Consider the following 21,503-nt stretch of genomic DNA (forward strand, 5'->3'; position numbering starts at 1 on the left):
GTTTCCCCCCAGTAGTTTGTTGCTTTACTATTTATTCCCCCCTTCAGTTCAGTAAAATTGCCACAGAAACAGAGTGAGGAAATACAGATATCTAATCTCTAGAGCTATTGAAGTGTATGAAGACAGTTTGACAACATCACATACGCCCTTTAGAACTACTGAAGGTATAGATCTGCCTAGTATTTAAAAGGGCAAAGACTGGGCTAGGCAAGAGTTACAGCAAACTGGCAACAAGCCTAGCTACAGTTCACTCAAACCATTTGTATTTATAGCTTGTTATGAACTAGAGAATTGGTGTCAACTTTTTATCACATCATTCCAGAAGATACCAATGGAGAATGTATACACACACATACAGAAAAAAACAACGCACATGTATGCATATACATTTTTAAAATAAGGCAACTATTTATTTCAGGCTCTTAAAACATTTTTCCAGCCCCTTTTTGTATTAACACAGCATATGCCGCCATTTTATTGCTAAAGAAAGCATACCATCATTACAAACAGAACAGCATCAGCACTGGCTTAGTTAGCAGTCCAGGTGAGTTAGTAAGGTTCAAGACATACATTATTACTATGGAAGAATATTAGTGTTACAGAAATACAGAAGACTAGTTGAATTCTACTTAGATCACAGCAAATCATTCTCTTGCCAGAGTCTGTAGTTAACAGTATACACTAAAAAGCAGAGCAGCACCATTTTGGAGCAACAGAAAGAGATACCTAAAATACTACTTCCCTATCTTTTACTAAGTTGTTATATTAAAAAAAAAAAATACACAAGGGAACGATGAGAACACAGACTTCATCTGCTGCTCTAACAATGCTTTCTTCTGTAAAAAAGGATGCAGGACTTTTGAGCTCATCCAAATATAAATCCCAATACGAATGACTACGCACGCCATTATCTTTGCATAAGTAACAAAAGTTACTCATTAGTATGACTTACAAGGTGCAATCTCGAAGTTTTTTGTCAGCCTGCTTCAAGGAGATCCAGGTGTTTAACATGTTTGATCGCAGTTTTGCCCACACCAAATGGTTGTTTAACCCAAATATCTGGGCAGCAAACTGGGCAGCTCCTTCAGGTGACAGAGTAGTAGGACAGCCAAGACCTGCAGAGAAGAGAATGCCACTTACCAAAGCATGTTTGAGAGTCAAACAAAACACTGCCTCTGAAGGAAAATTTAAAACAATGTTTGTTTCAGCCTCCAGGAACCACATGATCTAGTTTTAAAGCTGCTACTGAAGTGTCATGTGTTCCACTACTTTAACTGCTTCATGCCATTTTAAGCCAAAAGCCAGCATACCAAATGACTCTCCTTATATAGAGATAAGAGACTTCTGGGTCTCCTACTTGCCCAGCATCCCTTTGAGTCCCTAGCAAAGTTAAGAAGCATACAGGCAGCAATGAACTGACGTAACAGTTAAGCTCTTACCTTTCTCCACTGTCAGTGTAGGTATTTTTTCACCTTTGATCATAAGGAAAATATAGCTCTAACTGAACAAAATCCAATTATTTAAATCTCCATTAATACTAGTTCCAATTTCAAACTAAATATTTAGCCAGGATAAGCCAAGGTTTATATTTTTCTGAAGACTATTCCTATGTAATCTTTGCTCTGTCTACTGGGCTTCTTGCCATCAAGAAGTCAAAGACTGTACACAAGATATTTGTAAAGACTTTGTTCAGTACTGATCCAGTACTTTTTCCACTTTTCTAGTGTTTTGCTCTGTGTGTGTTCGTATACATACATACACTAGGACAACAAAAATAGAGCTAGGTCAGAACAAGAGTGTAAGTTGAAGATCATCTTACCGCTGGGTAGTCTGAGAGAAGACCACACATCCTGAGTACCCCAGTCAGCTGAGAGTGGAGGACAGTTGACAACTGGGTAAGCAGTGTTACCAGACATTACCGGTCCCAAACCATTGCTTCTGCCAGCTACTGCAACAAACACTGTTGGGATTCCATCTCCTGGTGGGAAAGAAGACATTCAGAACTAAGCAATCCACCTAATTCCCTACCACTTGCTTTTGTGGGAACTTTATCCAAGTCCGCAATTCCGTTTGCTGTTATTTTGTCAATTCCATTACACAGCACTAGAATTTTCTGTCTAGCTTCCCCATTCACAAAAGTATCTTCTAGATCTTGCAGCCTCAAGTCCCAGCTACTGTTTACACAACTGAAGTTAACATGTCTGTCTTTGCCTCCGACAGAAAGTCTCAGTATCAGAGGAATAGGTGCTCCTTAGCTTTGCAGAGAACATGGCCATTAAACCTCTGGCATCTTTAAGTGTTCCTCTCCTTAAATCTTAGACAGTTCACATCAAAATAAGTGTTTCTCAACTATGATTACAGCATCTGTAGTTTCACCAGTAGAAAGTATACTTGCACAAAAATAAATAGTTCTTATCTCTCCTCTGCTAGGATATAAACACTTTTGAAGTGATGTCAAGTTTTCTGGGTAAAGATAAGAATTTAAAACAAGTATCTTTTTATCATGGGATCTAAAAAGCAAGAATGTTTTCATGAAACAGGCAGGAAAACATTATGTCAGCAACATCTGCCTTGTAAATAATATATAAGAGTATTCAGAGTCAGCTAGAGAAACTATCACTCCTCATATCAGAAGGGCTGGCATCACCAGCAGGATGCTACAGTAACTGAATTAACATGATCAAGGCTTGGGCAAAGCAGTTCTGGTACTGGGATAAAAGCAGAGGTTAGACTTTGAGTACTGGAAGTTGTGGCTGGGCAGTAGGACAATACATTACTCCATAATTGCATAGTGCGGTCTATAACCTGTCATTATGTAATTAGCAAGTACAGAACAGCCTTGTAACAGCGTGGTGTTCTGTTTAACAAAAAATGGAAACAAACCCTAAGTTGCCAACTCATTCTTCCACATGATACTGTTTCAACCCAAATCAGTAGTTCTTTGGCATTTACCTTCATATTCTGCTTTGATCCTCAGGGTTTCGTCTGGCCCTTTGTGAGCAGAGGTCACTCTTAACTCACAAGGAATTCCAAAGGCTGCACATGCCTTTTTTATTTTTTCACAGTGACTGAGGTCAGAAGGAGATCCCATCAACACCACAACTCTACCTTGGCTCTTTGTTTTCAGAAGCAGCTACGGAAAGGAGGGAAGAGGGGGCAAAGGAAAGAAAAGCAGTCAACACGATTGAAGACATGCAGTTATCGAAGTCTAGATATGTCGCTCATAAAAACAGATACCTCCACTCTTTCTGCAACCCACTCAAAGTTTCTCTTAACCATCTGCAGTGCTTCAGGAGTCACTTCTTTCAGGTCCCGGTAGGACTGAAAAGAGGAGAGAAAAAAAAAACCAAACCAATCAAAAACTGAAGTTAATGTTTTCTGGGTACACAAAGCACTCCTTTTGCCATCATAATTGATAAGAACACCCCAGCTGAAATATTCATGCAGTTTCTATCAATTCCACAGATAGAAGAACAGAGATTGGTGCAGATATAGGGGAGAGTGGATGTGGAAGCAAGGAGGAGCTATTTAACAAAGAACCATCTCAGTAGGTATAAACAACATTCTACATTACAATTCATGGCCATTTGCAACATGAAAAGCTTTTAGCCATGAGGGTATCAAGGTTTTGGAAGCTTCCCAAAGGGTAAGTTTTGGGAAAGACATCCAACTTCTTTAAAGGTTGGATTTTTAATGCCATGATTGCCTGCAGTAGCACTGCACTAGCCAACCTAGGTTCTGCACGATGTTGTGATGCACCTTATTTTAGGGAGAAGCAAAAGCACCATCAGGGCAATTTACTCAAGCATGCTACTACATCATTCAGGTAAAGTAAACAATAGAGCGATCCAGCTTCCTAATTTAAAAGTAATACCCCTCCTCCCCACATACACACTTTGAATTCTTCCACTGTGGCTTACAGCCACTCTCTCTCACAGGGTCTCTGTTACCAGTCTCAATGACTGTCACACAAGCTCCATGGCAGCAGTGTTCCCAAGCTGGTTCTTTCATAACTACTTATCTGGTATTTCAGAGATATTTGACAAGAGTAATTGCTACAAGTTTAAATATAGGACAAGTTTTATTTCAAACTTATGTTTGCAGTCTGCATGTGGACACAGTCTGTTAGTAACACTTAGAGACAACTCAACATTGAATTCAAGCATAACCAAAATAATGAAGAAAAGCATCCTCTCTGCAGATCCCTCTTATGTATCACCTAAAAAGAGAAACTTGGAGGCAAACCTGGAAACCAAAACTTCTGTTCTTCCTACCAATTTGTTTCCCATCTATTTAATTAGCCTCACAACATGTCAGAAATTCTTATTACCCCTGGAAACACTATGCTTCATTACAATAGCTCCAGTCATCACTGCTGTTGGGCATTCCTACTGAAGATAAAGGCGGGGGATTTTTTTTTTTTTCTACCATAAAGCGAGAACAGAACTGGACATTAGGCACCCTTTGAGCCACTCTGGAACAAGATAAGACCATCTACAAAAAAGTCACTCTGAAAGCAGATGTTTAACTGTAGGGTTTACTCTTTTTTTTTTTTTTCATTCTCCTTCACAATTGATTTAGAAGGTAAAGATTGAAACACTACCTGTTTGTCCTTCTGCTGGCTTCTGTCTCCTGATGGCCACAGTCTCCATGAATCATTATCAATAACGTCAGCAAGAACAATTTCTTTTGTCAGAATATTAACACCAAATTCAATCTAGAAAGACAATACGAATCCTATTTTAGGAACCATACAGTGATGTACTCCCTGGCAGAACCAGGATCATGAGGAATCAGATTCTTATACCTTCAGGTCTACCAGAGTGCAGTTTTGGGGCTGCCATGATTTTTCCAGGATCTCAAAAATAGCTTGAGTAGAACGAGCCATAATATCCACTTCAGTCTGGCCTATAGTAAGTCCAGCAAAACAGAATTTTGCTTCAATTAGCTGCTCCTCAGACCACTGTGGATCATTATTAGCATCATCCTGTTAAGAAAACAAAACATACACATCATGTAATTTAAGCTTATTGTAAGAGGAAAAAAAAATTAGAAGACAATACTAGGTTTTGTGTGTTTTTAAAAAAAACAAACACAGGCTTCAAACCAGTATTTTATGATTATCAATAAAGTGACAGCAACATTGAAAAAAAACTTGCTGTAACACCTGAACGTCTTTAAAAGCACTTCAAGTTTGGACAGCACCCCAAGAGCGACAGGGTACACTACAAACAACACTTCAGGTTGTAGTTCACAAGACCTTTCTTCCAGCACGCGTTCCCAAAGAAGTTCAGAATCCTATGTGACTAGCTAGCTACCTACCCTCACCTCGCAAGTATTGTTTGTTTTGATTTCTTCAAATATATCAACACATCCGTTTCAACTGATGCATTAGGCTTATGCTTAAAAAGTCTTTATACCTTACAAATAAAACATTTTTCTATTTTATGTACATTTCGGCTTGTTATTCTTTGATGTTCCTGTAAGCCAGTAGTATGTTATGTGCACTTTAGACAAAGCAGCTGCTGGACAAGGTGGCAGGAAAATATTAGAACGGCAAAATTACCAACTAAGAGGATTGGTCAGCCACTAGCACTACTTGCTTTATTTGTCAGTACTTTAAAGGAGATAATACAGAGTTCTAGCTCTGCTTAAGCTTGATTAACAGCACAGGAAAGGAAACTTACCTTGTAAAACATCTCAATTTTGGGTGGGTAAAACTTATATCCTTCTTTGACACCAGGGTTTCTTTTGAGGAAGGAGCCAGTAGCAATTCTTCTGCACACCCATTCAATTGGGATCATTTCACAATGAGCTGCTATGAATGCTGTGTCACTCTGTTTCCTGACAAAAGCTGTTTTGATTCCTAAATATAAAGATGGCAGCTTAGTTCCATTACTGGGCACACTCCATAGTTGAAACAAGAGTCACAAACATCTTTTATTTTCAAGTACAACTGAATCTTGTTCTCTGGACTTAAGCAACACATCGAATCTGTTAACGGTATGTTAAGCCCACTCTGGCCTTGCAAAAGGTAATCAATGCCATTATCTTCCACAAGTCATTAGTTTTGCAAATTTTGTCATACAACACTCATTTGTAGCTCAGAACCTTATGCTCTAGTCAGAAATTCTATTCGTGCAAATAATTTTGTTCAGAGAGCTTTTAAAAAAAATCCACATCCCTCACAATGGTTTGTTTTTAAACTGAAGTTAGCAGCAACCAAGTACCCAACCATGCTCTCTGGTAGAAGATCCATTATACATGGAACAGTAACTGGAGGCTTTCAAAGGAGTGGTCTTTACTACTTTGTTTAATGAGGGAGCATGGGGCAGGGACAAGACTGACACAGTCTTCCCTTTCTTTACAAACTAACATTTATTTGGGGCACTAGATCTTAGTAATTTGTTAGGCAAAAGACTTCAAGGCTCAGAGGTGTAGGCACACACACAAACCTGCTGCAGCAAGTCAAACTTCTTACATCATGCTAAGATGACCCCATATCAAATAGGGACAGCCAACATGTGCGGGTAGGAAGTGCAGAATGGCTCCTTTTTCAAATTTAACTCTTGAGGAAAGTCTGACCTTCCTCCCCCCAGGGCAAGACAACAGCCAAGCCCAACTGGCATCCACCAGAGACAGAAGACAAAGGAGCTGCATCCAGTCAATCCAAGAAGTAGCTCAATTCCATTCCACTTCCAGAGCCAGAAAGGAAGAATTAAAAGTCTTAAAATACAGTATTAACATTGACCCTTCAGATTTTGTTGCATTGCCCTCAAGGGCAGAATGACTTAAATAACCAACTGCACATTAAGTCCTTTCTAAGTCCAGGTATTAAGGCCCCCACATGGTTTTACTACTACATTTCTCATCAGTGCAGATGCACGCTTTTGAAGAGCTGACATTAGCTCTACTATAAAAGGGAGAGAAACTTTAACAGAACTTTGTAAATCATCACCTTTGAAATAGCAGGTTAAGAAAGGCTGCGCAAAGCAAACTACTTCTACGATAAGGCATTCACATTATCTGCAATTTATGCCAGTCAGATAAGCAAACTGGAGAAGAACCCTTAAAAGTTCTTTTGTTGCTTTAAAATGCAGCTGCAGTTTACTCTGCATATTTTTCCACAGAACCTGAAGGTACCAGAGGTCTACAGCATGGCTTCTTTACAGCTAAAGTTCATAATTGTAGGATATTAAACATTCTACTGCCTGATTCCTAAGTGGCAAAACATCTCATGAATTGTTCCTAAATGGAAACTGGTAGTTTTAATCAACTGCAAATATAATCTGAAAGACCTTGGAGGCTTCTTTGTACTGTATGCACAACAGGCTTCCCAAGAAAGTCAGTGTGACTGAGGATTATACTGAATGATTTGACATATCTTTGTCTCAGCCCGTATTTTAAGAACTACTTGCACAGAAATATACGTACATGCAACTCTACAGAAACCATCTTTCTCTTTCCCATTTATGCAACATATTAGGACTTCACTGTTTGACTGACTGAGAACTATTACTACACCTTATAACAGATAATAAAACTTTTAGAGTAGCTCAGTTGGTACTCGAAGCAATTTTTGTGCAAACGCTTCAAAGTGCGCTGAGCACACAGCTCTAAGTGGTCTTAACCAAGTTTACTTGGTGCCTGTAACTACAGTAATATTTGCAGACTCAAGTCAGAAACCCACCAGTGCAAATTCCTCTTTCTACTTGCACACTTCAGTCACAGACACTTTGAAACACTTTCTTAAAGCAAAGATTCTGGCTCCATTTTTGAAAGTATGGTGCAAAACTTAAGAGTGAGTCAAGTTACGTACTCCACGAAAGCTAGCTTCCAGCTTCTGAAATATTTTGAGTCTTCTAAAGTAAATGTTAAGTTCCTCATACATTCAATACAGACCAAAACGTGCATTGGGATACAGTTCCTGTAAGTGTTTAAGTACAAAGCGTAGAGAAACTTTATGTTGATATGAAACACACAACTGAGAGGGGAAAAGAAAAAAAATGACAAGATACTCTAATTTTAACACTCATACACAAATTTCACACGGCTTAGTCTGGTCGTGCCACTAGCTAGCAGCGACTTCTGTGCAGGCAGATGTAGTAAGAAAGCCGAGATGTGCCTAGTGCGGCCAGGGGGGTGGGGAAGAACTGACAAAAGTAGAGGGGAGGACGAGGGGTGTGTCCGAACAAGCAGGAGAAACTATCGCAGCGTTATCTGCGGTAGGAAAATTACTTCAGATAGTCTCACATTCCAAATGAACAAGTCGCCTACCCAGCTCTGCGGTACCAGAGAGAAAAGTCTAACTACAAACTAATAGAAAACACCCTCGGAAAAAAACATCAGAGCCTCAAGGGAGAATAAATCAATATATAAAACAACTGGGTTTGTAACCATATCTGTAATACGCAGGCATGTATTCTACCTTGGAAATACTTACCAGCTTCTTGAAGCAACTGAAACACACAGCTAGTTGTTGTATTGGAAATAGCAGCCTTCCCTTCCATCCGGTCCTTCCTGGCTGCATTTCCCGCCGTTATTTGGTCTTTTGACTGCATGAGAACACATCCCGGCATATCTGGCAGCTCGTACACTTCTTTCGTTTTACCTTCATTAACTTTTTTACCGAGTTTCATGTCTAGAGAAAATTTTAAAAACAAAACAAAACAAAAGAATCAGTTTTGGGTTGAAAGGAATTTTTTACCAGCGCACGTAAGCCCACCGAGTCCGCACACTTGACCGGCTGCGTGCGGAGCGGCACCCAGCAGGAGTCCCCGCTGCAGCCGGTGGCCCCGCAAAGCCGCCAAGCCCCGTCTACCGGGCACTCCGGCCAGGTTCCCCCGAGCACCGAAGGCGACAGCGATCGCTCTGGACTCCCGCCCAAGCCCCTCCGGCGCCCCGGCTGAGGGCGGGCAGCCTCCCGCCGGCAGCGGCAGAGCGCTCCTTCGGCTGCGCACCCCTCCGCGCCCGCACCGCCGGCCGGGAGCTGCCCCCGGCCGAAGCCGCGCTAGTTTTACCAATTTTTCTTTTTTTAATTATTCTTTTTTAGCTTCGGGACGAAGCTCAGAAAGCCACACAGGGCGAGTCGGCAGCAGCAGTCGCCCGGGGCATCCTCCCTCCGCCTCGGGGCTCCGGGACGAAGCGCCCACCTGCCCCTCGCCGCCTCTCCTGCGGGACGGGGGGCCGCCGTGCCCCCCTCGGGGTGGGGCGTGGCCACACACAGATAAATAATTAAAACTTTGCGGGGAGAAGTTCGCTCCCAAGCACCTGCACCCCCAGCCCGGCTGAGCGGGCACCGACACCAGCCCCGCCGGAGTGGCGCCCCCCTACCCGCCCCCTCCAACCCGTTACCGGTTCCCCGCCGGGGGCAGGCGGTTACCTGATGCTGCGGGGGCCATGGCTGCGGCGGCGGGAGCAGGAGCAGGCACCTAGAGCACAGGAGAGAGCCTCAGCACACGCTACCGAGGCTCGCCGCCGGGGTAAGAAGGGGCCGGCGGAAGGGGCGGGCAGGCGGGGCAGCGGGCAGCGGCACCGCCCGCCAATCGCCGCCCAACGCGGCGGGGACGGATCGCGTCCCTCTCCGCCCCGCCAAGCCCCCCGGGCGTTCCCCCCTTCCCTCCCCCCCCTCCGTCAGCCGCCGCCACCCCCGTGCAAACACGGCCCCGGCCCATCTCCCGGCCAATGCCATCGCCGCGCCGCGACCGGCCCCCGGCTCTCTGCGCCCCCCACCCCACGGGCAAACCCGCTCCCCCCCCCCCTCCGGCCAGTTGTGCCCCGGGGGGGCGGCGTGTGCGGGGCCGCGGGCCTGGCTGGAAGAGGGGGAGGGGGCGGGGAGGGCACGGGCGCGGCGGCGGTGCGGGGCCGGGGGCGCCCCCCCGTATGTAAATGAGGAGGCCGCGCGGCAGGCTACCGGCGGCCTCGGCGGCGCGGCGCTGTCGGCTGCGCGCGGCGCGGGCAGGAGCGCGCGGGATCCGCCGGAGCGGGGCCGGGCCGGGGTCGCCCGCCGCCACGTGCCGGCCGCGCCATGGAGCTGGAGGAGCTGGGCATCCGGGAGGAGTGCGGCGTGTTCGGCTGCATCGCCTCCGGCGTGTGGCCCACGGAGCTGGACGTGCCCCATGTGATCACGCTGGGGCTGGTGGGGCTGCAGCACAGGTAAGGCGGCGGAGGGGGGGGGGGGGCGCGGCGGTCGGCATCGGGAGGGACGAGGCCGCCGTCCGGAACCGGCGTCTCCGTGGCGGGTCGGGCCGGGCTGCGCCGCCGCGGCTGCCCCGGGGGTGGTCGGGACCCCTCGCCGGCACGCGCAGCCGGGAGGGACCCCGGTCGCCGCCGACGGCGGAGGAAGGAGCGGGCTGGGCGGGGAGCGGCGCGGCCGGAGGGATGCCGCCCGCTCCGGAGCGCCCCGTCCCCCACTCCCGCTCCGCGCCGGCGGGGAGCCCCGGCAGCATCCCTGTGGCGAAGCGCAAGGAACGCCCCGCCGCCTGCCGCCCTCCGGGGCCGGCCCCGCCGAAGGAGCGACTTTCGGACGTGCCGCGGACCTCGGCCGCATCTCGCTTGAGGCGCGGCCGCGCAACCGGGCGCGGAGATGCGCCGCGCCAGCCGCCCCGTCCCGGGCACCCAGGCACGCCGCGGCGGTGTCGCAGGGGCGCCGAGCTCCCGCCGGGGTCGCGGCGGGGCCCGGCCGTCGTTACCCGAGGTGCTTACGTTAAAGTGTCATCCACACAACCCGAGCCCACCGAAACGGAGCGGTTCTTAAGCATTTTTCGGTGCCTACTAGCCGTAGTTGTTCAGATTCGTCACCATGGTGTGATAAAACACCTTTTCTACCTGCCATGCCTCTGGCGACGTCAGCCAGGCTAGATCCACTGGGATCCATGTGGGTGCAGAGCTGCAAAATGCAGTTTGGGTTCTGCTGCCGTTTGGTGTTGGAAGGGACAGGGTTAGGCACTGACACGCACTAATGGTTTTTTTTTTCAGCGGAGCCAGAAAGGTACAGCCCCCGTGCACAGCCAAACCCGCACGGGCTGGTTTTGTACTAGCTAGGCTTCTGTACTGAAAAAAAAAAAAAAAAAAAAAAAAAAAAAAAAAGACTATCCTTAACTTGCTGTTTGCAAAAAGTGGGCTAAATAACCCCATTCCTGACAGTCTGGGCGGTGGGCTTCTCTGAGTACACAGGCACTGAACAGATAAATGGTCTGTTCTTTGTGGTTTTGAGGTCACAGACGTGTAAGGGTTGCCCTGAAATTGTTCTGGACCAACAATGGAAAATGGTTTACATGGAGATTTTCTGTTTATTGCGGCTGAGTTTCATATGCTTTCACTGGTAAAATGCTGCGTCCCTACATGACTCTCATGTACTAACCATTTTCTTTGGCTTGCAGGTTTATCATTCATAAACTATATATATTTGCCAGTGTCCATCACAACGTTTTTATTGGGAGCGATATTGCCACAGAATCCAAGGAACAAAGCCATATAATCGATAGTCTCATTTTGGGTTGTGCCATTTTTCTATGAGGAGGCTGGGAAAAAATCTTACTTCGTGTGTGCTTACACAGTTACACAGGTGGACCTGGAGTTTCTTAGGTGGAAATAAATTGATTGATGTATTTTCATTACTTTGCATCTTATTATCTCAATTTTCATTGCAACCTTATTTCATGATTTTTCAATACACATTTTTCCTTTTTTTTTTTTTTTCTGATGGGCACTTGACAAGTATATTTGATTTCCATGAGCTCTTTAATATCAAATATCCCCTGTGGAGGACACAACAGTAGACAGCAATACTAACGTTGTGATTGAAACTGTAAGCAATTCACAAGATCTGCAGGAAGATCCACACCTAAGGGCAGATGCGCTGCCTCTGATTCTGGTCTTCTAACTCAGTAATTGTCAAAATTTGTAAGGGATGCTTTCTTAGAGAAATAAACATTATTGCATCTGTAAAGTGAAACAGCCTGTTCACTTGAGTACACCTTTGCAAGCACTCAATAAAATTCTCTTAAATAGCTGAGACGTTAATGTTCCTATTTCCTTCTTTAACTGTCTCTCTCTAACCTCTTTGTATTTTTCCTACTGTGAGGTGCAGAAGCAGTGGCATCCCTACCAGCAAGTCATAAGATAACAGCTATTTGTCTTCATTATTTTTGGAATGTCTCTTCAAAACTAGAATTACGATTTAGCCTTAACTGTATCAGTAAATTTCATTAAGCGTGTTCTTTTAAACTTAAAAACTAACAGTGTCTCTTAACCGTATGTCTTTAAAAATAAGTAAATATGGAAGAGAGGTATGGTAAATATTAATGGACAGTACCCGTCAGGCCTAAGCGACTAACAGAAATTTCATTGGCCACTAGAAAATACAGTCCTTAGGCCTCACCTTCAAATTAGTAAGGATGTTTAGGTCATCGCCACTGGCCTTAGACACTCATAGACATGTTCTTTTATATACAGATTAGTCCTGTGCAATAAATTGAATGACAGAATTTGGCCTTTAACTCATCTTAGATTTTAAAAATCAGAATATCGAAGCATGGCATTGTAGCGTTTTTTGAGATGACTGATCCACAAAGAAGAGGTAGCTGTTAGGAACATGTTATAATTTCTAATCTTTGTAATTGTATCGGTATACGTAAAGATCCAGAGCATTTGTTATCATGCCACAAAAACATGCAGCATAAATTCTTTGTGCGTTATGTTCTGATATAGCTGGTTGCAGCCATGTGAAGGACTTCGCTGTTTCTGAAAAGCAGCCTAAAATGAGTTAATTGTATTACAGTGTTAAAAAGATCTTACGGCACCAGAGGGATTTACTGAAATCTTGAAACTCCGTACGCTGGATCAAGCCACCAAAATATCTAAGCACGTGCTCGAGTGGTGCTCGTTATTTCACTGAAGCTATTCTGCATGAAAAATTGGGGTGTGTTTGTAAGCAAGATTCTGGAGAGGGCACATCATGAAAGATAAAAGACGGATTTGGAATTTCACTGTCTTGACATACGCAACCACTTTAAAAGGTGGAGGCTGGTTTTTTGGTTGTTGGGTTTGTGGGGTTTTTTTAAACTAAAAAACAGCTTCTAGATTGATGAGGCTTAAATTCGCACTCCTTTGTAGCAGAAGGTAGAACATGGCTTTTTATTGGGCTTTACTTTATAATCGGAACTGAATTAAAATGGAAACCAGTGTATTCCTACTCACAGGCTAATCAAGGCCTTCCACACACTAAGAACATTGTACCAGCTTAACTTGAGACCACTTTAAAGTGATTTTCATCTGGTTTTAACGCATTTTACAGCTATGTTAGCAGTGAATTCACATTTTGTTGGAAACCTCAAAGTTGTGAAAGCTAATGCTGTTACTCTGGCGTCAACATTAACAACACTTAAAAATGGACGTTCTAAATCATCTTTACAGTTCGTAAGCCAGGGAACAAAGTCACTGCAAAATCCACTGACAGCATGCCAAAATAAAGTCAGAGGATATTGGTAAGGAGAGGACTTACTTTGGGGCGGTGAGGGAGGAGGGGTACTTTTGAGTTACACATCTATTAAACGTCATTTGAGTCCTTGACCAGGACAAATTTGCAAAGTTAATCTTGCAACAAGTGTGATTTCTGTTAACTTTTTGCAAAATTCCCTGGAAAATATTTTTGGCAGTAATACTGTGTACTGAAACCTGAGTGTATCCAGCTTCATACTGATTTTTAGAAAAGGTCTTTAAAAGGCCTCTTCTGTGCAGGTGCAAGTCTTACTAAGTCAGGGAATACTCCTTGTCCCAACTCGGCCGGGTCTATGTATGGGATTTGTTATGAGAATCAAAGTAAATGGAGAGTGGCGGCTTGGCCAGCATCCTTCTTTGATACCTTCCCTGTTACTGTCCACTATTAAACCCCACACAACAGAACCCAAATAATCACCAATGTAAGTTAAGAATCTTTACTTCTCTTTCAGTCTAGTAAAATTACTGGTTGCTTCCCATTAGCCATCCTTCCAAATACCTACACTCAATATGGCATCATGAAAGTGTTTATCTGTGTTTGTCATATACAACCTCTTGGCTACCAGGTAGATTTTTTAAAAGGCTATTTAGCTGTTGGTATCCCATTTTACACCGTGGATCTTTCAAACAGAAAGCTTGAAATTGCAATAGTATTTGGATGGGAATTTTCTGAGGAACATGGATATTCTACAGGTAATGATCCTGGTAATTTGGTATGTAACATATTTATCTCTTCATTTCATCTCAAGAACCCATTATGGGTTCAGCAGATTTCCCCATCCTCAGATGCAAGAACTGCAATGTGAAATGTTTTAATTGTCTAAATGCCAAATTTTGTAATTAACCGTATTTCTATGTGAATTCCCTACAGAATATACTGGGTAAGATGTTTGTCTAGGTAGTGATTGAGTCTGCATGCTGTTTTACCAGAACATTCATGCTTTATGTGCTGATAAAACATTCCTGAGTACTTTCAGAGACACTTGCTGAACGAGGATATAGTAACATGTTATCTTTTAGCTCTGCCTTGGTTTTTAGGCCATTCTGGGCTGCTAGGTGCTGACAGCCCAGTTTAATTGCATGCCACAAAGTGTGCTCCTGCAGGAAGAGAGGAAGAGCGAGACCTCTTTGCTGTCCTGAGCTGTTGTATCCTCTCACTTGTTTTACGTAACTTCCTACAGGGCTCAGGCTCCTCCATGCTCATTTTCTGAAAATGAAGCTAAGCTAGATTTCCATTCTAATCAAGTTCAAATCTCTTAGAGGTACATGTCACAAAATGCAGTTCGGTCTCAGCTCTTATCTCTGGCTGTGGAGTAACCAACTGGAATGAGATAACGCAAGAAGGGGTGGAAAAACCAGGAGGGAAGTGGTGCCAAAATGTATCTACAAGAGGACCTTGCAGAGACAGCCATTATATTTATTGAGGCCAACAGACTTTCCATTACAGTAAGCTAGCCATAGAGTTGTGGTGAAACTGTTCACACTGACTGTAGTTAAGTCATCCATGTAGGCATGGTACAGCTCTCCAATAACTTTCACAGGATTGCTCTGTGCGCTTCTCCGCCCATACCTTAAATTTGAGCCTGATGAATGGAGGGAGGGTTGTACACAGCATGGGAGGTTCAGGCTGGGTAGTCCAGTTCAAATAAACTGTCCTGGCTGCTCTTTCTGCTGTGTCTTACACTACTTTCCTTGAACTTAAAAAAAGCAGGGTTGTTTGGAGGGGCTTTTTAATAGGTTAGTTTTAATTCAAGTCAGTTGGTTAACTGCTTGGCCACGAGTGCTTGTGCCAACACAAAGGAGACCTTGCGGCAGGAGAAGGAACAAAGGGTGACGGTCTGGAGGGAAAGTCTTTTAAGCCCACTGTGATGCTGATAGTGCTTGTGGATCCACCAACAATGCAAGCATTTCTGCTCCCCGAAGCTCATTTTCTACATTTGGCTCAAATATAGTTTGGTCTACCAGGAAATAATCTAAATGGGGCATTCAGAGGACTTTCCGGGGTAACAGCCCTATCAAAGACATGTAAAGTGACCCATTCATGGCAGTGAATGAGTGTGCTTTAGAGAAGAATGGAACTTTTTAGTACAGGTCAGAGCGGTGATTGCTCCGTTTATCTGCCACACCTCAAAAAATTCAGGATTGCCATTTGCAGACTGGGGAGGAGAAGATTTGCCTTCGCAGTAATCTGAATGGCCCCCTGGTAATAGTGCAGATATTTGAGGAGGGAGAAGATCTCAAGTTTTTTATAGGATTGCTGCTCTTGCCATCATTACTTGGTGTTGGTTTTGAGTTTTAAGCTGGATCATTTTCATTATGTGATTTATATTAAGATTCACAGGAGCAGCTACATGGAAACAACTTGGTCTGGTTTTTCTGCTAAAAAGGAACCATGCTGTGGATCTATGTCTAAGAGGGCCCCTCCTCCCAAACCCTTTCTGTCTTTCTGTAGTGCTCTCACACATAACCATTTAGCATGTGTCAGGTGGTGTCCCAAGTTCCATTTAACTCACCCATAAGTGTGCCTAGACTAAATATTGTGTGACTGTAATAAATGTAAATCTGTGATCAGAGCAGAGCCACCGCACAAGCTCAAGTGGATAGAAAAATACACTGGAAGGATGAGTTGGATTAACTAATGCTACTTTCAAAGGGACTTTTTTTTGACAAATCCCTCACTCTGGCAACATTCTATTTAGCCCATTGTCACTACCCCGGGAAATGCTGTCAAAAGGAGACAGACCATAGCTCTGTACAACCAGAATTCTAAATGTGCAACATTGATGTTATTTTGTCCCTAAGCAAAAAGCAATAGGGAATCATAACTACAACTGCAGTGAAGAAAGGTTGTCTTGATGCCACTTTGATTTACCTATCTCAGCGTCCTACATATTCAAGTGAATGAATTGTTATCTGTATAAATGGGAGTAGCACATAAATATTAGACCATGTCAAATGCCCCATGCACTTGACATCTCTTACCATCTTTGACTGAAAATAAACGTGGACAGCAGGAAAGAAGGAAATAGCTTTCTGACAAAACAATTACAAAAAGCAAGCTGTGCTTTGCAGCCACAAAGCAGAATAGAAGTGGAATCCGACACAAAGGGAAGTCCACCTTCTTTGGGCATTTGTTTGTCAGATAAATCCTGCTCTCTAGAAAGTTTTCTGAGAAAAACCCCTTTTACTTGGAAAACCACTTGTGTTCTTTTTTCCCTGTCAGTTCTTGCTTCATGTCTACCCTCTAGTGTTGATATGAACAGTTTCCAAGTTAAGACTGCAAATGTGCTCTGCAATTCTTTGCTCTGACCTAGTAAGAATTTAAACAGTCCTTTGCCTCAGTGCTTTTGTGCAATTCTCACCTAAACAACAGCATTTAAAAACAGATATGTATTTTTGGAAAGATCTGCTTCTTTTAATGAGTAAAATAAGTCTTTATTTTTTATTTTGTGGAAGAAGAGAAAGTTTTTTGTGGGACATTGTACTGAATGACAGCAAAATTTTGGAAAGATTGAGTGATTATGCATCACTTAGAATTTTAAGTGCAGTTTGTCTTCTGTGCAGTGCTAACTGCCTCCCTCAGGTTAGCCTTTCTTCTGCGAGGGCAGTCACACCGCAACAAAAACAACCTTTGAGCTGCTCAAAGTTAGGCCTAGCACAGCTGAGAACTTGCTGGGCTGCTTCAACTCACACAGAAAACCATGTGCTTTTTTTTCCCAACTGGGCTAGTCTTGTGTCAGGTTAGTGAGCTGAACTGGTTTATTGGGGATCCAGCAAGCATCAGATTGCTCAGAGTGGCGTGGAGAAAAGGGGATTTTCTTATTGCAATGAGTTACCAAATCAACTTCAGCCTTGCACCCATGGAACAGAGCAGGTAGAACAGAACATGTAAGTGATTCATGTTATTTTCAGTACGGTTACTGTAAAAACTTAATTTAAATCTAAATTGAACTAAACTGTTTAAATTTACTGGAGTCAATTAGGCTTGGATCACACATTTTTCTGGTTCACGTGTGGAAAGAGTAACCTGTGATTTTAGTACTGCTAGGAACGGCAAGGTCTTCAGCTGGCTTAGCATGTTCCAGAAGGATACCCAACTCCTGTGATGGCAGGGACAGAGCCCCTGTTCTCCTACCAAAGACAGCAGTATGCAAGTAATACGATGCAAGGTCAAGGATGTATCTTTGAACCAACTCATTGCAAAGAGAGAAGAAAGATTTTTAAACCAACAATGATACTAATATTACAAGCCAAAGAAAGTTTATACTGAGAAACCAATGTAAAATTTGAAAAGTGATAGATAAGCATACACTGGAATGATCGTATGTCCATGTCACTGTATAAATGAGTATGACCCAACCCCTATGATTTTCTAGGGATCTTTCTCTGACTTCTCAGAATTATTTTAAAAATGCTAGTCCAATGGCAGATAAAATCTGCCTTAGTGGAAATTATTTACCTTTGCAATGTCTCTCATAAAAGAATTAACAAGAAAATAATTAACCATCGAGCAGGAAACAAAGCACTATATCCAGTAATATTTTTGTGTAAGATTTTATGAAGAGGAAATTGGGTGGAATTTAGGCCTCTGTGTATAAAAAAACTTGGCGGCTGTTGCTGCTGCAGTAAGGACTTGACTATTTGACTTCATTTGTGCCCTTACGTGTGCCCAGAACTGTCCTAGCTTTGGCAGGGCTGTGTAGGTCTATGCCCAAACATGACTGAGATCCAAAAATGAGTTGTTCTGCTTGAATACACTGAAAGGAAAACCCTGGAAATGCGTGCCTTGTATAGGCTGTAGAGTGCTTACACAACCACAAAATTAAGTAGTTGCTAGCAGGATTTTGCAGAGTAATGGTTAGTTATGGCATGGCACTTGTCACATGTCACTGTTCCCTGCACTGTTTCTATGTTTTCTGTACTTCATTTGGTTACTGCACAAACCAGACCCCTTGCCCAGAAGAGAACAGGGACCAGAACCCAAGCCTGCCCCTTCTAGGTGGGCATCAACTTTGTGTACTTTCTTTCTGGCTCATTGAGTTCTCCAGTTCATTGCTGCACAGCGTCATACCTTCAGTGGGCAGAGGGGGAACATCCCCCACCCTAGTAGCATAGGCAGGTGGCAAGGCTAGGAGGAGGGTAAATGCTGATAAAGGAATTAAGTGTTGTGTTTTCCCCACCAGCCTTGCCTAACCAAAAAGAAAGTTCTCTTACAGCTTCAACTGTTTGGTTAATTACAGAGGACTAACTTGCTAGGAAGGTCATAGAGATGGTAATTGGAAGTGATGGGATGAAATTTTAACTGTATGTTTTCTTTGATCAGTCAAAGTGTTCTTTTCTTTCAATTAAGCCTGTTAATTGTGGCATGTAGGTGAGCCAAGGCATGCAGGTAGAGGTTATATCTTTTATTAGACTAACTGATATCATTGCTAAAAGCTCATCTTAAGGATTATGATGGGAACTCATAATAATTTTAGTTTAAATGACTGCAGGTGAATATATTAAAGGGGAGCAAGCATGTACTCATGTGGGTGACCTATACACATAAGTAAGTCTTATTTAATTTCTTACTATCTGCAAGAATCTCTTTGCATGCTAATTTCATAGAAAGTTCATTAAACCAACCTGTTGTATGGCTGATGGATCAGCATACAGCTGTGTTCTGTTGAGGTCTTGAATTTCCTCTTGCTTACAAAGCCTTTCTAACAGTAACTTTTTGCCTTCTGTTACTGCGTGCACTCTCTCTGTTAATAGTTTTTGGAAGTGGAGTATGGTGTTTTCAGAAGCACTTTTCTTAAGTGGAACAGGTGACACCTCTGTGGACAAAAGCAAAGTATGTAGTTAGAGTGCACAAGTCAATGAACTGCTGACACTGAAGTTTAGCACATGCTAGGTTTTCCTAATGCTGTCCTCCTGTTATGCTCTTTTGGCAGGCATTGCCTGGTGTTGTGCAAGGCGTCATTGTAGAATGGCAAGTAGGAATGAAGCAGACCTTGTAAAAAATCACTCATATTTGAAACTTTCAGCTTTGCCTAGCTACTGCCTTCTGCAAGACATAATTATCTAATAGGCAGTAAGTGAAAGTATATTTAATCACATAGAGTTAGTCCTGTTAGTAGAGTTTGTGATGGTGAACTTAGCAGGTTCAATTCAGAAATGTTGTGGTATTTGGATCTGCTGTGTTCATCTGTCTGTAGGCAAGACATCATTTTAATATTACAGATAGGGGCGAGCCTCCTAAAAAACTAAGTTTGTCATCCCTCATTGTTGGACTTTTTGATTATTTAGGGCCTGACAATTCTGTGAGGAAGACTTAAGGTCCTGACCTTTCCTATAGCAGATTGCATGCTGCCTATTTCTATCCATCCCTTCATTTTTCTCTGATTCTATACCATATATTTGTTTTGGAATAGCTGTCTTAACCTGTTTTCTCTTGTACAACATGTTAGACATTATATGTTAGACATTATATTTCTAAACATGTAATTTCTCCTCTCGTTTACTGGCATATAGTATAATATGAGGAAACCACAACCATGACTGTGATATTGTTCCCATTTTCCTCTGAGCAACAGAGGTAATTAAGACATCATCATTTTGAAATCTTTTTATCTTTCCCTTGCACTTGATTCTTATAAATCAAGTATTTCTTGACATTTACATCATTTATACCAGGGATAAGGACTGAAATAAAGAAATTGCAGTTTTCCTTAGGCCCACATTTTTATCAGGACTCTTCTTTTGCAGATAGTTGAGGGTGAGAGAAGAATGTTGGTTTGGGGCTTGGTGTTAAGTTCTTGTATGACTTTTTTAACTGTTTGAGTACTGGAAACTAGAATCTGGCATCCAGTTCAACAGCAGTCTGTGTACAGATGCTTTAAAAAGTCAGGGCTCTTACCATCACTCCATGTTTTTCTCTTGATACTCAAGGATCCTGTGTTTGCTGTAACATCTCCCACTGAAACTTAGAAGAGAAAAGCAAGATGACTAAGTATTTTGCAGAGATTCTCAAAGCACAGTCAGTCACACACAAAAAACCTTTATACTAGCCAAAAGCAAATGCATTGGGACAAGTGACTTGGAGCAATGAGAATCTTCTAGAAAAGTTAGGTGCTGGGCTGGCACACAAGATCAGGGTGGAGACACATTTATTGGGCAGAAGCCTCAAACAATAACTAAAGCTTTTTTTTCTGAAAGGGTATTATTTTACTGTCTCCTCCATCAGCATTCACAACACAGATTACACAGTCCTTTTCCAGCATGTTAAAATGCAAAACAGCCAGATTGGCTGAAATATTCTTGGTATTGACAGATTCCATTCACAGAGAGCAGAAATGAGCAGTAATATCTTCAGTTTCTGGATTTGGAAGAAAATACCTGTCTTAAGAATGTGATCAGACACAAGAATGAGGCAGGTGAGAAGCAGTGGTGTTATCCCATGACTGTGTGGATGTCATTCCAGCCTCAACTAATGGCACTACCATATGGTGCCTTTGGACACCAATATGGGCTCCGATTCGTGACTAAGGACAGCTGGCTTAAGGATGGCTCCAGCAGTTTCTGCTCAAGCTGTCCATCTGGCTTCTGCTGCAGAAATGGTTCAAATCCTCCACTAACATTTGTGATGTTCCAAATTACTATCTAACATGTATTTGAGAAAAATCAGAATTAGTTCTAGTTTACCATAACTCACTGAGCTCTAAGCTGCCGTGGTTAAGTTCCTTCTACAAGAGCATCTGATCTGCCTGGAGCAGGGGCAGGTGCCCCCGAGAGCTGAAGCAGTTGGCCAGTCATGAGAGCCCTTAGAGCAGGCACAAGGTTAGCTATGTAGTTCCTAGATCACAGGTCTTTTGATACTGAAACAGAAGCAAACTCTACTTAGAAAACTGATTCTGCTTTAGCAAAATTAATATAATAATTACAAGTGCTCAAATAAACATCACTGCCCTGGATTTTTCTCTCTCTTGACTGTGCTGTGAATTGAATTAATGAAGTTTGGTTTT

The 21,503-nt window shown here is 43.1% G+C and overlaps 2 protein-coding genes across 4 annotated transcripts in view; one reads left to right on the plus strand and one right to left on the minus strand.

The window, feature by feature from the left end:
• Nucleotides 1-948: 948 nt before the first annotated feature.
• The window catches only part of PAICS (phosphoribosylaminoimidazole carboxylase and phosphoribosylaminoimidazolesuccinocarboxamide synthase), a 40,818-nt gene continuing 20,263 nt past the window's right edge, over nucleotides 949-21,503 (minus strand). For all 3 annotated transcript variants that reach the window (XM_086463806.1, XM_086463804.1, XM_086463805.1), the window contains 11 exons: nucleotides 20,399-20,464; nucleotides 19,126-19,316; nucleotides 9,383-9,431; nucleotides 8,444-8,641; nucleotides 5,688-5,866; nucleotides 4,808-4,987; nucleotides 4,604-4,717; nucleotides 3,238-3,321; nucleotides 2,953-3,133; nucleotides 1,820-1,978; nucleotides 949-1,115 (listed from right to left, as the gene is read on the minus strand). In XM_086463806.1, the coding sequence (XP_086319932.1) occupies nucleotides 949-1,115; nucleotides 1,820-1,978; nucleotides 2,953-3,133; nucleotides 3,238-3,321; nucleotides 4,604-4,717; nucleotides 4,808-4,987; nucleotides 5,688-5,866; nucleotides 8,444-8,641; nucleotides 9,383-9,431; nucleotides 19,126-19,316; nucleotides 20,399-20,464 (1,568 nt within the window). The remainder of the gene's footprint in view (nucleotides 1,116-1,819; nucleotides 1,979-2,952; nucleotides 3,134-3,237; nucleotides 3,322-4,603; nucleotides 4,718-4,807; nucleotides 4,988-5,687; nucleotides 5,867-8,443; nucleotides 8,642-9,382; nucleotides 9,432-19,125; nucleotides 19,317-20,398; nucleotides 20,465-21,503) is intronic.
• The window catches only part of PPAT (phosphoribosyl pyrophosphate amidotransferase), a 48,789-nt gene continuing 37,313 nt past the window's right edge, over nucleotides 10,028-21,503 (plus strand). Inside the window, exon 1 of the mRNA XM_086463809.1 lies at nucleotides 10,028-10,155. Coding sequence (XP_086319935.1) covers nucleotides 10,028-10,155 — 128 coding nt within the window. The remainder of the gene's footprint in view (nucleotides 10,156-21,503) is intronic.

The sequence above is a fragment of the Leptosomus discolor genome, chromosome 4 (assembly GCF_034619465.1).
Source record: "Leptosomus discolor isolate bLepDis1 chromosome 4, bLepDis1.hap2, whole genome shotgun sequence".
NCBI lineage: Eukaryota > Metazoa > Chordata > Aves > Leptosomiformes > Leptosomidae > Leptosomus > Leptosomus discolor.